The sequence below is a fragment of the Solanum verrucosum genome, unplaced genomic scaffold (genome assembly GCF_900185275.1).
Source record: "Solanum verrucosum unplaced genomic scaffold, falcon-dt-bn FXZP01000261.1, whole genome shotgun sequence".
NCBI lineage: Eukaryota > Viridiplantae > Streptophyta > Magnoliopsida > Solanales > Solanaceae > Solanum > Solanum verrucosum.
The window spans coordinates 3,029,240-3,047,421 of NW_026019969.1; the positions used below are offsets into that span (position 1 = coordinate 3,029,240).

Below are 18,182 nucleotides of genomic sequence, written 5' to 3' on the forward strand. Positions count from 1 at the left end.
TTGTGTGGTCGTGACTTACGATGATTTGCCACTTTGCTATATTATCAATCTCGGCTGCCACCAAAATACAACTTGTAAAGGTAAATAGAAAAGCAAGAGCCAAAGAAGTATAAAAAAATATCTATGCCATATCATCACTACCTATTTTTCAATCAACAGTTAATTTCTATCATTTGCCAAACGCTATTCAAAAGAGAGTTGAGGATTGTATCTAATGATGTCTCATATATATTTATTTTTTTTATGAGGAGCTAATGACGTCTCACAGGTGTACTACGAAGAGTCACACCATGCAAAAATTTGGTATATCCAAGCATGTTGAGTTTTCCATCATTTCTTATCCAATCTCTGAGAATGGAATGAGCTGTTGGACCCACATTCAACTCCTGCATAGTTGCCAAACCAGATTCAGAATTTCCTCAAACTAGAATTTGTTGAATACTAACAGCTATGGTAATAGAAAGATACCCACCCTAGCCAATTCCTCTACGGAAACATGCCGATTTCCCTCTTGCTCAAAATGCTGGAATGCCACGGTTGCAATGATCTCCCATTCCTCGAGAGCCTCCAATTGATATGTGCTGATTGCAGCAGCACAAAACTCTTCAAAGTCCAACTTCTTATATGACAATGCTGTCATCTGAAAGGTGAAAGGACAATAAGCTTCAATGTTAAGTGTGTATTTGAACAATTCAAAAGAAATATCCATGTACGGACACAGACAGAAGACAGACAATACATCTATGGAAGCTAGCCTTTCAGTAGTAAAATGGCTGGATCACATGCTACATTATTTGGAGATGAAAGCAGGCTACATTATTTCTAACCACTGGAGCTTAATCTCACATTTACAGTAGAAAATAGTTTAAACTTGACTTTTGACTGATTCTAAATGCATCTTACCGCATTCAGAATATCATGCACCCTTGACTCCCTCATAGCTTCAGTAGCATTTCCTAAAAGAGCCTGCAGTTTCACAACACTTAGTAACTTCTGATTTCATAATTGACAGAGATAGCTAAAGAGAAATCGACATCTCTTCTATCATATTTGAACAGTTCAGTCTTAAATGTCTTATTCTATTTATTCAGAAAAAGATGAATAGAGAAGCTGTCAAGATACTAACCAATCTGAAGTTCTCAATCGAGACACGACCATCTTTACTAGGTTCCAGAAGCATAAATTGAGCTCTTAGGTAAACCAGTTCATCTTCCGTTAAAGCTTTAGAAAGAGCCTGAACGCATAAAGTCACAACAGTATTTCAAAACTTAGCATACTGTTACACTGACTATGCATTCTAATCATACTTTTGTCGAATTAAAATTTGCACATCAGAAGAGCAATCCATCCATGAAGAAATAGCACCACAAGAAAGAAATTCATCAAATAAAAGACACTACCATATCATAAATCACTAAGAAGATTACTATTATAACAGGGTAAACCATGAGACTGAAAAAAGGTGAGAAGAAAATGAAATTTTCATGCAACATTTATAAGCAATAATCAAATAAATGCCAAATAAACACTCTCTGGGGCAAAGAGCCAAGAGAACCATCTATTTTTTTGAACAGGTAGCATCTAAAGAGAACCGTCTATTAATCGACCACTAACCAGATTGCTAGAATGGAGTCTTCATTTTCTATCAAGTGTTAACGAGAAAAGCTCTAAAGCAAATCAATGGAAGAACTCAAAGGTAATAATATGGTGACACGAAGACCCTCCACATATTATCCGGGTGATGCTTAAAATGCAAGAGTATACAAGGAGGAAAGTTGGACACTAGCAGAAATTTTTTGAAGTGAATGGCCAGATAAGCATTCCAACTGTAGACTTGCAGGTGGAAAGCTATCTAGCATGAATGAGAGCCAAAAGTTGAATATGTACTAATAAAAAGAAGAAGAGAGCCAAAAGTTGAATTTGTAGTAATAAAAAGATACTAACTTGGATACCCACCATGCCAACTGCATTATCATATTTGTCAGTACCTGATTTGGTTTTACAAATACTCTATTTTTCTTATGAAATTTCTACTTTTTTGTTTTCCATCAGCCATCCGTTTGCTCTTCTGGACTACCAAAATCTTCAGTAATCACAGGAATTTAGTCTTCCAAAACCCAACTCTCCCAGAAATAAAAACCTTCTATATAGGGTCAAAAATTATTCCAGCTGTAATTCCAGATGAATGCCACTATTTTCTTAATTCGAGAATACAGTTCAACTACAAGATGTGTTTTGAACGTTATAGTTGTCATGCTATAACTGTCAAACAAGGACAAGGAAAAACAGAGAAAAAGAAAACATCATACCTTTAGTGCTGCACGTTTGAGAGGTGTAGCATGCAGATATGACTTCACCAACTTATAGACAAATATATCCAGAGGAATAGGATGGCTTTCACTGCGCAACCATGGATGCGCTGTAATTGGAAAAATCTGTATTAGTTTATACTTCTGCAAGAAACTGTGTATGGACATAACGAACACCCATGAAAATTTAATAGAATATGGTTTAGCCAAAAATAACAAAATAAGCAATAATAACACCACTCCCACCGACAACCCCCACCATACTTTCAGTTCAGAAATGCTTAAAGCATACATCAAGTACACCTTAATGAAAGTTTTTTCACCATATATATTGACCATCCTATGGAATTGAAATTAAAAGGTACACCATCCATCACATCGTACAGTGCTCTAACCATTCGATTTGGTCAAGCTGACCTACCACCAGGTGGGAACTCTCATGTGGAAAACTAACAAGCTGAGAAGTGATAATCAATGGTCAACCAATGAATTAGTGAAGGAGTGATAAACTTACTCAAAGCTTGAGCAGCAGTCATCCTCTTACGATAGTCCTTATTTAAAAGCCTCTTTACGAAGTCCTTGGCCTCAGGAGACACAGAAGGCCAAGGCAAGTCTTCAAAGTTGGGGTCAGATCTCAATACTGAGCGAAAAATTCCAGATTCAGTCCTTGCCCAGAATGGTCTGCTTCCACATAACAAAATGTAGGTAATCACCCCAATACTCCAGATGTCTGCTTCCAAACTGTAAGATCTGTGGAGAACTTCTGGTGCCACATAGTATGCGCTTCCCACAATATCGTTAAGTCTCTCATCTGCAAAACCCCAAATGTAGTTCGAATAATATTAGACTTATGGGTTGATCAAAGCATGGGTCCTTTGAAAATAATACACACCAAGAGAACTTCTCAATTAACCACATATTAACCACAAGGAGTTAAAAGAGTTTGTAGGTAACCAATCTGTAGTTGTGGCAACAAAGTTTCTTAAATCACTAATACCATTGCCCGTGACTTTTTGTTATAAGAAATAGACCATTGCCAATGTCGATTTTCCTTCTCTCTCTGTTTTAGGGGGTGGAGGATTAAGAACCAGTAGCCAAGTTGTTTTCTTTAGTTGTTTCACACTTTTACTCCAGTACGACACCATGATAGCAGAACAAGGATTGTTTCTTCATAGCTCATCATTTATGCTGTATTATACCAAATTCATTTCGGAACAAAACAAGCAGACAAATACTAGCAATTCATTTCTGAACAAATCATGAAGCCAATGAAACATTCAACTATAAACCTTAACGGTAGTTTACTCCAATAATATAGAGAACAAACTACTAGCTCGACACCGATAACTTACTGTGAAAAAGAATTAAGATCTACTACTACAGCCATGGCTCAATACTAAACTAATTGCCGTTAGCTGTTTGAATTGCCTAAATATATCTGCTCCATTTTACAAGTTCCCTAAAACTATGAATTCTCTTATTCTCAACTACCCTTACTCTATCATACAATCTCTTATGAAACTAGAAAAAACTTTATCAAACCCAGATCTAATGTGACTATCACTTACAACTAAACCTTAATTCAAACTTGTTGGCATCGCCTATGCAAATACTTCGTTTTCACTGTGTTCTGCTGTTCACCAAGTCCACATGAACTCCAACAGATTGTTGGTCTGTTGCAGCAAAGTCTACCTCGTCTCACTGTAACAACTTCAATCTTCCTGGTGTCACACCTTCCTATTCACATCAAGTGAGAAGGAAGAACTGGTTTAAAAAGGAATTCTGTTCGCAGGAACAGTTTGGATGGCTCTAAAGAAGCTTTATACAATGCCCAAAAGCAGGCAAAAAAGTCCCTACGTGAGAAAAAGACATTCATATTGTGGAGAAGATCTAGTAGTCCTCTAGGTTAAGTGCTTACCGACTTGAGTGATTTCATATATAATTAACTAGGTAAACTAGTAGAAATCACCGTACACACAGAGCATCAGAAGCCTAATTGATACGCATGGCCCAGAGGCAATGATGTGTCCTCTCATTCTTCCAAGCATGTTAAAATTTCAATCACAAGTCACATGCAACAATAACCCCCCATTGCAAAAAATGACATCAATAACTTAGAACAGAATTCTTGTATAGTAGCTTATGCAGATTTTAAGAAAGCGTGTTAAAAAAGTTACCTGGTCTTATAAAGTCAGAAAGACCAAAATCAATGAGCTTCATATCAGCATCTTCATCTCGGGAGGTGAAAAGGAAATTCTGTGATGCAGGCAAATGAAAAGGCATTGTTAACTACAATACCACAAGGAAATAGAAAGAAATTACAGTTTTCATAGAGAGCAAAATAACAACTACAAACCTCAGGCTTCAGGTCACGGTGGACAACACCTTGGAGATGACAAAATGCAACTACGTTTAGAATTTGAACAATAATAAGTTTGGCATCATCCTCTGAATATTTACCACCTCTGCATAGAAACATAGAACATTGAAATACAAACTACAAGCACTCAAAGAAGGTTATTTAGTTTATGAAGATTATTCCATTTACCTTGACAATATTCTGTCAAGTAATTCTCCTCCTTCACACAATCTGCATATTCAAAAGTTAAAAAGAACATAAGGGACAAAGCTATACTAGTGGGAGCAGAATATTATCTGCTCATTTACTCAATCAAAATTCTGGCAGATCTTGAAATAATTTGAGGTTTGGCATTGGTTACAAAAATCTGCTTATGAGAAGTAAAACGAAATATATAAAAACTGCCAAAATCTAATGGGAATTGAAGCACATACTCCATTGCTATGTACACATTATTAGCATCCTCACAAGCATCGTGAAATTTCACGAGATGTTTGTGGCCTGATAGAGCCCTCAAAATCTTCACTTCCCGTCGCACATCTTCGATGGAGACCGCAGTTGTCATCTGGACATAAAATTTGAACATCATTTGGTAAGTCAACAATCACTGGGTAACAAGCAGCATTATGCAAGACTGGGTATCAAATAGTAGCAATGTAATCAAACTATTCAACAAAAAAATTTGTCCACTCCAAAATGCTGGATTAAAAGAATCAGACCAAATAGACTTAGCTCAGAAAACAAAACGAAGACACGGATGTTAAGCAATTCAAAACAATAACAATGAATGCTCCACTTCGAACTTCACAATAAAGTCTTTCCCACTTGTCATTGTAGCACATATCAACACAAAAAGAGAACAAGACCAGTTGGGTTAAGACGGTAAATAAAAACAACTCAATAAATATTTGAAAATGTGGGAAGTAGATCTAGGTATAAAAGACAGCAAAAAAGTAAGAAATGTATGCATAATCTCAAATGAATTTAACATGACAAATTGTTTAGATAAGCATTCGTTTACATCGTCCACAGATGTATGAATTATAGTAATCCAGGAAATACAATTTGTGATCTTTGTGATTTCACCCGGTGAATATAAGTTACCTATGAGGCTGAGCTTATGCAATTTGACTCTGTCTTATGGATTTCAAAAATTTCTATGGATTTCACAAGAAGTTTCACCTACAAGAATTAAGACAAACAGGAAAAGAATTGGGAGAATAATTAAAGACACGTGTATTGCACCTGAGATGCTTTAGGTATGACTTTTCCAATGCATAGGTTTACATTTCCCAATGTAAGACACTTACACTCTTCTATGTTTCATGTACATCTAATCTTATTACGAACAACCTACCAAACTCTCCCCATGTTACAGGAGAACCAGGAACAAAAGCCTTGTTTAAGAGAACTCTAGATTGACTAAATTAAGCACTTCCGTTCAATTTGCATTAAATTTGGCCCTACAGATCTTTACCAGAGAATCAATGAAAATTCTGTAGTGCTTAAAAACTCTTCCAGATAAGGAATACTCGGTGGTGCCAAGTAAATAAAATTGCCTTCCCTTCTTTCAGAAACCTCTTCCAAATAAGGAAGATACTACAATTACTAGAAATTCCAACCAATTTAGGAATGAGGAGACTAAACCCAATCTTTGTACTTCCCTATATATTTTAGAATCATTTTCACCATCATGATGAGAGTAGTCATGCATCTAGACATTCACATGTACTACTAAAACACATGCTTAGGAACCACTACTACACACATTAACAATCAGTAGCGGACCCTGGATTGTCATTAAGAGGTATCAATGGTTGTGGTAAAAACAAATATAATTATGAGGCTAGTAGGACTAAAACACACAACCTCATGAAATTTTCCGACGAAGGGGTGTCACTTGACACTAAGGGTGGGTCCGCCCCCGTTAACAATGTTGCACGCAACCTTAATGTAAAAATGGTTGTAACTAGAAGAGTCCTAGTATTTGCTATCCTCAAAAGCATGGATGCCACTCAATATGCAGCCACTTCCTAGTACTTTGAACAAGAGATCAATTCCAAATTTCGAACAAGCCCTCAGACATTTCAACTAAATCGTTAATGTTAAGTCATAAAAAAGTGAGAATAAGTTGCACACAAATGTATGACCTAGTTGTCAATGAAGCACCTAAAAATTTTGGAGCCCAATGATCATTTAACAATACAGACAAATACTCTAGGTGACTTCTTCCCATCCGCCTATTAGGAATACAGACAAAATACGTTAAGTGACTTCTTCCCATCTGCCTAAGTCTTGGTGTAACAAGTGGCCCAATAACTTTTTAACCGATACTTGTGATGTTGGGTGGTTGCTAGTACTTCGTGAAATAATTCAGGTGTGTGCAAGTTGGCCTAGACATCACCATTATAAAGAAAAAAAAGTTGAAAATAAGTTAAGTGAAATGTATATTCTTGAAATACAAAATGAAAGACCTTTTTTTCCTAGATATATAGCCGGCAAACCCTAAAGCAAAGTATGGACCAAATTCAGTGTTGTCAAAGGCGCACTTAAGCCCTGAAGCGAGGCTCAAAATGTGTTGAGTGCTTCGCCCCACTTACTGTGTGCTATAATGTCATCATCTAAGTTCTAAGGCATACTTTTCCTTGCCTTATGAGCCTCTTTTGAGGAGGCGACACTAAGCAATTGGTATTTCACTTTATCGTATTTTTTTTCAATTTCTTTGTTAATATATTTGTGATCCATGCTTAAAATTATTAGTTTTGGACTAAAAATATATATGCACTTTGCGCCATTTTTCATTAAAAACTCAAACTTTATTTGCGCTTAAAGCTCAGAGGACCTTAGAGCTTTTTTGCGTTTTTTGCTTTTAATAACACCGACACCAATCACTTATAGCATTCTAACTTAATCTCTCTTAAGTTGCTTGGACTCTGGTGCCGCACCCGTGTCGCCACTATGTGGGTGTGAGTGTGGGATCCGTACCCAGTCTGGTCTATTGGTTTTGGTTTACTTTGACTAAATTCGAGGGAGAAATTCTGGACAGATTCAATGACTTCAATAATTAAAACACAAAATTAAGGTGAAATTGAAGAAAATGGAATACACTGTATAATAAATTTCTATTGTCACTCTCTTTCCTTTTATCTTCTTCCAGGATTCTCCTCTTGATCAATATTTTGTCCTCAAGTTTTCGACATAATATCTCAAGGTTTTAGAACTCTAATTGTAGATATTTGAATCATTTTTAGTTGAATCCTTGTAGACGTGTTCTTGAATCTTAAAATTCTTATCATAAAGGATCCGACCTCTAGATCTGCACCCTTATAGAACACTCGCACCCGAGTCCATGCAATTTATACTCTCTCTATCCTTTATATGACAACATTACTATTTAGGGAGTCAAATAACTTTTTCTTGACAATTGTTTCACATATTTTTTAAGTATTTTAGTTAATACTTTTGATCTATATATTTTAGTTAATATTTACGGTATTCTTTGTGTAGTTTCTAATTACAAAAGTTTTATGAGAAAAAGATAGCAAAGTTGATATAGGAATTGAAACCAAAAATTAGAAAGTTTGACCCTCACTGAACCCTTTCATTCTTTTTGAAATGGATGGAGTATAAAAAAGACAATTCGACATCAAAATCACTAGTATACAATTCCTACAATGACTTTAAGATCAGTTGATCCATATAGCCCATCGGGGCGGCTCAGATACTTTGGCTTGGGAATTCCATAATGAAGGTCTGACGTTAGTAGCCCTACGACAACAAGAGTTGGCTTTTAGGGTTGAATTTGCCGCACGAGGCTTGCCTAGTGTGGTTGAACTCGCCGCACAAGGCTTGCCTAGTGTGGTTTACCTCTCATAACTGATTTCCAAGCTATTGCACAAGAGTCTTCTCGATCTGGACCCTTTCATGCTTTAGTCTTCTCTTCTCTTTGACTTCAACTCTGTTTTTTGTTGTTTTTTGCTGGTGGGGACTCCTTTTGTGACGACTGACTGACCTTCTTACCATGGGCCAGTGTTATGGAAAGACCGTCCCCACCGTCCGCGATGCTGATGGAGCTATCACCGATGTAATCGGTGATTCCGATCATCCGTTGCCGCAGACGCCAGTCAGCAACAACTACTTTCCGTCTGTGAAAAACACTCTGGCACGATCCTCTGCTAACAGTCCTTGGCCTAGCCCTTACCCTCATGGTGTAGTTGGTCAAAAGCTCCCACAAATTAATATTTTATTTTAGAGAAGATTTAGTGAAGCTTGTCATATACACTGTTCTTCTTTACAAAACAAAGAAACACACATTCCATGTGTTAGATGATTGATAAAGACTTATGTAATGCAAACCCAATTCAAGGATGAGAAAACCGACGAGCATATTTCAACTCAAATTAGTTTAGCCTGCACATATATACCCCATAATTGAAAATTCATAAAGGTTACCAAATAAGAAGAGAAGCAACAATTTATGAGCTTCCAAAAGAAAATTGGAAAACAGATTCAGTAATCTTCAGATTCCATTGTATTTATTAGGCACGAAGCTGGTAAGAATGACACTTGAATGTCATAGGCCAAATATGGTCATGAAGTAAAGTTCCTAGTTAAGGAGAAACAAGTTGAGTAAACTCCCCCAGAAATGAGAACATGGCTAATAAGATCCCTAGAAGATCGATACAACCCAGGGAGAACCCAAAGCTATATAAACCCAATTCCATAATTGGTGGATTCTATTGCAATGTATGGGACTTGAGTCCCACATCGGTTTAATTGGGTTTATATAGCTTTGGGTTCTCCCACCCTAAAACTAGCTATTGAGGTGGGAGAGCCCAAAGGCTATATAAGCCCCACATCAGTTTGTAGTGTCACAACTTAGTAATACTGGCGACTCTCGCCCAACATATCTTTGAAAGCATTGGACTTGGACAAGTCCAATGCTTTCAAAGATATGTTGGGTGAGAGTCGCCAGTATTACTAAGTTGTGACACTACAAACTGTTATCATAGTCAGATTTAATGTTTAATGGTCATGTCCAAGCATACTGCTCCATTGTTTTTATAAAAATGGAGCAGTATGCATAAAAACAATGGAGCGTAATTGACAAGTTCAATGCTTTTTCAATAAAATCAGAACAAAACTTTAACCAATTATTTGGTTTTAAATTTGTTTAATCAACAGACCATACACAGTATCATTCTTAATTAACATAAAAATTCTGTAGGCAAAGAATGAGTTCAATAGTGGATAACAGAATTTAGAAGGGTGCGATTCCTCAAATGAATGATGGTATTCATTTGAGAAATCGCACCCTTCTCGGTAAGTATTTCCTTCATAACATGTTACCGCATACATCTAGGAGTAGTTGACGAGGACGAGATAGATGTCTGAAACCAGATTAAAGCATAGAAGTACATGTGGAAGATAATCTGTTGTTGCAGATTAAAGCAGCTATAATGGAGCGTAATTGACAAGTTCAATGTTTTTTCAAACAGGAAGAAACAAACAAATGGAAAAACTACCTTGGTTTTGGAGATGATTTTGACAGCAACAGGCAAGTCCTTAAGTTCTCCTTTCTTTCCCACAGCATGACAGGTGTGACCAAAATGCCCACGGCCGATCTCTTTCCCCAACTCAAACTTCGCCCCGAAATTCTTGTTGTAACCAAAATTCTTGTCCAACGATTGATCAGGTTCAGGTGTTTCATCCTCAGGAATTGGCCCCTCTGCGGGCGGCTTCGCATGGCCAAATCGCTTGGCAAGGGACGCCTTGATGTGCTTAGCTGGAGACGGCGGAGGAAACGGTCGTTTGAAGAACCTTCTAGGCGTGGACCTAGCAGGTGACGGCGTCACACCAACTACCCCATGAGGGTAAGGGCTAGGCCAGGGACTGTTGGCAGAGGATCGTGCCGGAGTGTTTTTCACAGACGGCAAATTGTTGCTGCTGACTGGCGTCTGCTGCAACGGATGATCGGAATCACCGATTACATCCGTGATAACTCCATCAGCATCACGGACGGTGGGGACGGTCTTTCCATAACACTGACCCATGGTAAGAAGGTCAGTCAGTAGTCACAGAGGGAGTCCCCACCAGCAAAAAAACAACAAAAAGAAGTCAAAGAGAAGAGAAGACTAAAGCAAGGAAGGGTCCAGATCGAGAAGAAGAAACAGAGAGACAGAGCAAAGAGAGAAGGATCTGCGGCGAGAAAACGATAAAAAAAAAAAAGAGAATGAAAAGGAGAGGAGGGGGCAGTCAGAGGTCAGAGTCAGAAAAAAGGAGAGTGTGTATTTGAGGTGAGTTTATATACAGACAGAGAGAAGAGAAGAAGAGAGAAAAGAGGAAAAGAGAAGTAAATGAGAATTTGAAAATGGTCAATTGGAAGAGATGCGCGTAATCTCTGATTTTATTATTTGAAAGACAAGCCCAGATGTTGTTCCATTCTTCATCTTCCGCCCCACATTTTAGCTCTTTCTTGCGGCTTTGTCCTTCCATTTTCCTACTAATTCAACGCTACTTCTTTTATTCTATTTCAGTTTTGTCTGAAATTCATGGATAATAAGGAAGCCAAACTCGGAGTTGATTAGTCCTTTAGTTTAGTGGAGTCTTCCATTTTGCACCCCTAATTTTATTATTATTTGCACCTTAATCTTTTTATTTTCTTGCAAAATAATGAAAGTACTCTACTTAATATTCTTTCTTTTCATTTTAATTTAGTTATTAATGTGGATTTGACCTGAAGTTTAATAAAATTTAAAAAAAAAATTGACTTGTGATCTTAAACTAAAAATAGTAAAATGTATTTAATGTCCTTTAATCTTCTGGTAACATGTTGCTCTTTTCTGAAGAGTCAAAAGTAGTGGCAGAGCTACGTGTATTTGAGATGTGTCAATCAACACCCTTTCGTTGGAAAATTATACCGTATATACACTCTTTGACTTCTTCCTGAATTTATATCGTTATTTGACGCTCCTAAATGAAAATTTTGGCTTCACCGCTGGTCAAAAGCTCGATCCAATTTGTTAACCTCAATCTATGTCCAATTTGATTCAATCTATTTACCTCAATTTGAGACAAAAGCAAGTGAGGTAGTGGCTTCGGAGCAAGACTCTCATATTTTACTGATGATTACGTGATACATAAATGCTGAATCGATAATACTGAATTAGATTAATGACCGATTCTTTTGTAACCTTATAATGGTTAGTATTTCTTACCTATTGAGTTGCAATAACTTTGAATTGTAAGAATCGTGGTGGAATCGACTCAATTAAAGACTAATGTTAGTAGTTCACTCTAGATACTTTTCGTTAGAAGTAGAATGTATTGGTTGTATTGGCATTTTGATAATTGGGAGGGAGAAGAAATGTAGTGCGTGTGTATAGGTAAGAAATGATGTGATAGTTTGGTCGGATTCTCTATCAACCCAATTATCCACCTATTTTGTGGCCTTATCTGTCTCGACAAACCACAAGAAAATTGCCAATTTTTGGATCCACTTGTCTTTTCATTTCTTTGCCTACGTGCATCAATACTTAATTCAAATATAAAGTACTCTTCTAACAAGGACAACTACTTTATAAAATACTACTATTGACTAATTATAAATAGTATTTTATAGTACTAGTTTCTTCCTTTTTTTCCCACGCTTTTATTTATATATAATTATTATTAATTATTTAAAAATTTATTAACTCGATTATCATACTCTAGCTTGAATATTCCTAGAAACTTAATGAAATAATTGAGATTACTATATTGGAATAGTTTAAATTCATTACTGACGTTGATCTTTGAAAAAAATAAACATTAAATTATTTATCTAGTCAGAATTATACGTGAGTAACATTTTCTATTCCTATTTTATTTTCTCTTATTGTCTATGGAGTTGTTATAGTTTTATTTGATATGGGACACTTTCTTGCAATTTTATCACCTTGTTTTATTCTAAGATTAGATAAATTAATCAAAAATATATCCCACATGAGCATTCATTGTATAAAGGTTATATAGAGATTTAAAAATTGTCCTTAATTAACTACTCCAACCATTACTATAAAATGTTGATTTGTTTTTCGGCTATTAAATTTATTTTCATATATATATATATATATTTTATTTTTTTAATTTTTAATTTTTAATTTTTATTTTTTTTGTGGATATATTAATTATACATATTCCCAGTACATTCTGTGGCAATGACATGATTTTCTCCTGGAACTGAGCTCATTTTAGTCAAATTTTTGTTTGAGCTGAAAAAACCAAGGTGGTTGAATATCAATGGCAAATCAAATTAAGTGTGAGAAAAATGAATTTTTGGATTTAATTTAATCCCAAAAATCTATTCTATGGTGAACATTGCACTGAAATCATAATTAAGTTCAAACGTTGATGTGAGACTCTTTCACACGTCCATCATGTTTAGAATTGGACATCTAGACAATGAACAATTTATCATGAATGGCCAACAATAGAAAACATAAATTAGAAAGGCAACTATTTTGATATCGGATAAAGAAATAAATATTAAATTTAGCCCGATCTTAAAAATTAGCTAGCTTAGAAAGTAAGGATTGCTCAATTAATCATATATAATTAAAGAGATCAACATAACTCATCCTGTGAAGTACTTAAACGCGAGTTAAAAAATAATAATCAATAATTGAGTCAAACATATATTACTCTACTATTTAAATAAAAAAATTTAAAATATTAAAATTTAACGAGAAAATTGTGGTCGATCGTCACTAGGGATGAATATGACATTACGAATTACTAATGTTAAACTTGATTAAGGATATAACAACTGCATTTTTCTCCTCATTTAATACTTTCATTAATTTCCAACTCCAACCTAAGAGGGATTTCATGTGTAGCATCACTTGCACATAGCTTGTTCTTTCTTATTCTTTTTTCGAGGAAATGAGATCTCTTGTCCACTTACAATTTTAGTTTTAAAAAATCTTTACAAAAAAATATTTTTATAAAAAAGACATAAAACTAAAAACAAATTCATAAATGGGCTAAGAAATCATTTCTCCCTTTGACCAGTTACAAGAATAACAATATATTGAGGCAAAATTTGTGATGAATTCGAAATATTTTATGCGATTAGGATGTTCTTTAATAAAGTGGCTCAACAAACTAGATACTCTATCAATTGAATAAAGGGTTAATTACACTAAACACCTCTATGATATAACTTAGTTTAAACTAAATCTCTTATATTTTAAAATCAAGTACTTATACCATTTATACTATAAAATCTTACACTTACACCCTATGTATATCCGCAACTAAGTATATTAAAATATAATTATTAAAAAATTAATCAAAATGATAAATAAAAAGATAAACATTTTTGTTGATTATCTATATAGCCGCATTTGATTAAAACGACAAATAAATAGTATTTATTTAAATATGTATTTTTCAAGACCCATAAAAAAAATTTATTTAATATGATATACCAGCTATTAACTTCCTTACACTTTAAACGTAAAAGTTTAAGTTATTTGCATTTTTATTAAACATAATATTTTGCTATATAGAAATTTTTTAGTTTTGTTTGTTATTTAGAGCCCATTTGAATTGCTTTGAAAAATACTCCTCCTTTCAGTTTGACTTTTTAAGACTTTTTAAGTCAAAATAAAAAAGTCAAACTGAAATGACTTTAATTTTAAGTCAAAAGATAAAAAGTAGGAGAGACTTTTTTTATTTTTGACTTATTTTAAGTCATTTTTTATATTGTCAAACACTTCATAACTTATTTTAAGATATTTTTGACTTATTTTAAGTTATTTTTTATATTTGTCAAACACTTTTAGATGTCAAAAACTGACTTAAAAGTAGGTTTGACCAATTTTTAAGCCAATTCAAACACCCTGTTAGTCTACAACTTCAAAATTATCTTAAAATAACATTATTTTTAATAATTAATCTGTCTTTTAAAATTAAGATTTAATATACTTAATTTTGGATATACCTCAAATGGAGTGTAGGTGCAGAATTTTCATGACATAAGAGGTGTAAGTGTTTGTTTTAAAATATAAAAGGAGTATCGGTATATGTGTCATATTATAAGGTGTTTAATGTAATTAACTCTAATTAAAATAACAAAATCAAGTTTAGATTATTTGGAAAATTGACCCTTTGGATTTTGTTTTTTTATTTTTTAGAAAAGAACTATTTTGATTATCATGCGTGGTTAACCTTTGAGCTATAAATTATGACGAGATAACATCCAATGCGGAATTTGAAATATTTCTATATATAACATCACGAGGGAGCAGGGAATAATAATAATAATAATAGTCGAGTAGCAGTAGTAGTAATAATAGTTTCATACCTAAATTATTAAGAGTGTGAGTTTCATATCTAAACTATCATTTTTTAGTTTAAAAAATACATCTCTCTTTTATACCACTCTCATCATGGTGTGTGTAATACACTCTCTCTTTTATTTAAAAAAATTTATCACATCACACTCCACATGGACAAAACATTCAACCTTGACAAAAAATAAAAAATTATTATCCAAAAAAATAATATTTCGTTTATAAATAAAATGTAAAATATTTTTCTTACCCCACTCGATCACTTCCTCTCACCCCCCCCCCCCCCCGCATTTTTTTAAGCGTTTTTTGTTTAAATTTCTTTTATAAAAGAATTTATTTTGTTTACTTCATCTCCCTCTGCCCCCCCTCCCCCCCCCCCCCCCCAAAAAAAAAAAACTAATTTGGATATTATTTGAATTTTTTTAAAAAAATAATTCTATCCACCCCACCTAACCCTCCGCTTCCAGTTTTTTTCCTCATTTTGTATTAGATATATACATATCAAAAATATTTTTTACTTGCCGCCACAAGACATTTTTTAATATTTTACTTATTTATGTTATATTCGGTACACTAGTAGAATTATTTTTTCTAAAAATATATGTACGTACATATCAAACACAAAATGAGAAAAATGTAAAAAAATAAAATAAAATTAGGAGCGGAAGGTTAAATAGGATGGGGTAGAATTATTATTATTTTTTTAAATAAAACAATATCAATTTTTTTTTGGGGGGTGCGGGGGATGGGGAATGAGTGGATGGGTTTTTTTGGGAGGGGAAGGGTGAAGTATGAATTTAAAAAAAATATTTTTTACAATTTAAAAATGGATGGGGGATTATTGGGGGGGGGGTGGTTACGTGGAGGAGGTGGTGAAGTGGGATAAGAAAAATAATTTAAATTTTATTTTTTAAAAACAATTTTTTTTATGAATAGTAACACTTATTTTTAATTAATATTAATAGTTTATTATTTAATTTTTTGTCAAGGTGAAATCTTTTATCCATGTGTCAAGTTTTCTTTCAAATAAAAGAGAGAGTGTATTATACACACCACTGAGGTGTGTTTCTCAAATTAAAAAGTGATAGTTTAGGTATGAAACTCACACTCTTAATAGTTTAGGTATGAAACTCAAAAAAAAATGATAGTTTAAGTATGTTTTTAACACTTATCTCTAATAATAATAGGTATAGTAGTAGTAATAAAATCAATTACACGATTGACATAATATTAAGATCAAGAATGCAAATCTTGCGATGCATCCAAAATAGGGATAATTTCCCTTTTTATATTTGGTCCTTTAGTTATTGGTGATTTTTTATTTTACTCCTTATAATATTTGAATAAGCATATTTATCTTCAATTAATTAAAAAACATGTATATTTGATCCGTTTATATAAGAAAATATATGATATTTAGAGTCTTTAGATGTCATCCTCAAATATGGATTAACAATATATTTTTCATAAAATGCATTAATAATTGAGTGATTTAATACTTAATACATTGGTGAAAATTCGTGATTTGGAGGATCAAAAGTGCAAATATCAATTGATCAAAGGTTGAATGTGCTTACCAAAAATTACAAGGACCAAAATTTGAATTTGTTGATACTTGAGGGACTAAATGTGCTAATATTCTTTCAAAAATATATGTCAAGTGATTAATATGTTTTTTTTTTTGGCTGAATAAAATTAAGGATAGTTATATTACAATGTCTATAGGTAATCTAATTTACAAAATAGCTAACAAAAGTATATGCTTTGTATATTTAAGTATAATGTATATATACTATACATATAATATACAGTACACAGATGTGATATACATAATTAATATATAAATTTTATATATTTCAATCAAGTCAATTAATAAGTTTGATCGAACTGTACATATTAATAAATTTTCTTAAAATAACAAAATCTAGTTTAAGATAAATGAATAACTATCATGAATCAATCTAGAGCTTGTTTAAAAATAGCCTCTCTTCTTTTTTTTTTGGTATAGTGAATAGGCCAGTGGATATGAATCATCACCATATTTTTTCTTCTTTTTCGTTTTGAGTTTTTGGTACATCTGTTCTTCTTTATCATCCAAAAGAAATCACCAAAAATATATATAGAATCTGACTTTCACAGAGTATATTTTATGTATCATAAGTGTATCCATAAAAATGTATAGTACTTAATATGGCCTTTGAAGTACAACTGATGTAGCCAAAGTGTATATTCAATGTATCTTAGGCATATATTGCATGTATTCAGATAAGGTTAGTGAATATAAATTGAGTATACAATAGAGATACATAAAATATACATTTTTTTACCAGAGTTTAATGGGTATAAGTATTTTGGTCATCCCTAACTTACGACGTTTCAGTTTATAAAAAAATTTGATTTGATCAACACCAAGTATTTTTTACTATTTAAATTTATCTTCTTCTTTTTTAATTTTCAAAAATATATATTTTTTTAAATAGAACTTTTAACTTCCTTTTCACTCCATATTCATCGTTCATCCGTTTATTTGGAAGAAAAATATTTAACTTTGTAATTTTTTGCAAAAAAATTAAGGGTATTTTAGTCATTCTTACAAATGAATAACTAACTTATCAACACTTTTTATCTAATACACAAGAGTCTGTTTTGATGGACTTTTGACTTATATATAAGCCAAAAGTTATAAGTTAGAAATTTCAACTTATGACTTTTGATTTATTTTTATCATTTTAGCTTTAAACCAAGTGCTTATAAGCACCTTTTAAATTATCCAAACATTTCAAAAGTACTTTAAAACTATTTTGATTTAAAAATACTTAAAATAAATTTATTTAATACTTCTATTCAAACACGTAACAATTGTAAAATTAACTTCAACACTTTAAGCTTATCAACTATTTACAATCACCTAATTCAAACGTTCTCCAAGCATAATCAATCAATGCTTCGGAGAGAGAAATTAACGCAGTTAAAGAATGCAATTATATCACTAACTCCGCAAAACTCTGTCCAAAATCTTGACATGCCATTGGCCTAAATTTTTAACGTTAAACGAATGTTGTAAAACAGGCTCACATGGCTTGACTAATTTAAGAATTGTTCCAATAATTTCATGGATCAGAACTAGAGAATATATAATGTTTTAATAATTAAGTAGACTAAAGCATACTATTTTTA

At 33.2% G+C, this 18,182-nt stretch overlaps 2 protein-coding genes across 2 annotated transcripts in view; one reads left to right on the forward strand and one right to left on the reverse strand.

The window, feature by feature from the left end:
* The window catches only part of LOC125815306 (NAD(P)H:quinone oxidoreductase-like), a 166,483-nt gene that overhangs the window by 50,293 nt on the left and 98,008 nt on the right, over positions 1–18,182 (forward strand). The gene's annotated exons all lie outside the window — the stretch shown is intronic.
* LOC125815275 (CDPK-related kinase 3-like) lies at positions 110–11,165 on the reverse strand. The gene is made up of 11 exons (XM_049494717.1): positions 10,194–11,165; positions 5,103–5,233; positions 4,858–4,899; positions 4,666–4,774; positions 4,487–4,565; positions 2,824–3,120; positions 2,310–2,419; positions 1,127–1,234; positions 904–966; positions 473–640; positions 110–386 (listed from the first exon to the last, which is right to left on the reverse strand). Exons 1-11 carry the CDS (start codon positions 10,719–10,721, stop codon positions 252–254), a joined length of 1,770 nt encoding a protein of 589 aa, XP_049350674.1. The 5' UTR covers positions 10,722–11,165; the 3' UTR covers positions 110–251.

Bases quoted from the DNA above. Each gene is read 5' to 3' on its own strand.
- LOC125815275 (XM_049494717.1), bottom strand. From the start codon at position 10,721: ATGGGTCAGTGTTATGGAAAGACCGTCCCCACCGTCCGTGATGCTGAT. The intron at 3,121-4,486 runs GTAACTTTTTTA...GGGGTTTTGCAG, and splicing joins TTCTGACTTTATAAGACCAG to ATGAGAGACTTAACGATATT. The intron at 641-903 runs GTAAGATGCATT...TTCACCTTTCAG, and splicing joins TGCATGATATTCTGAATGCG to ATGACAGCATTGTCATATAA.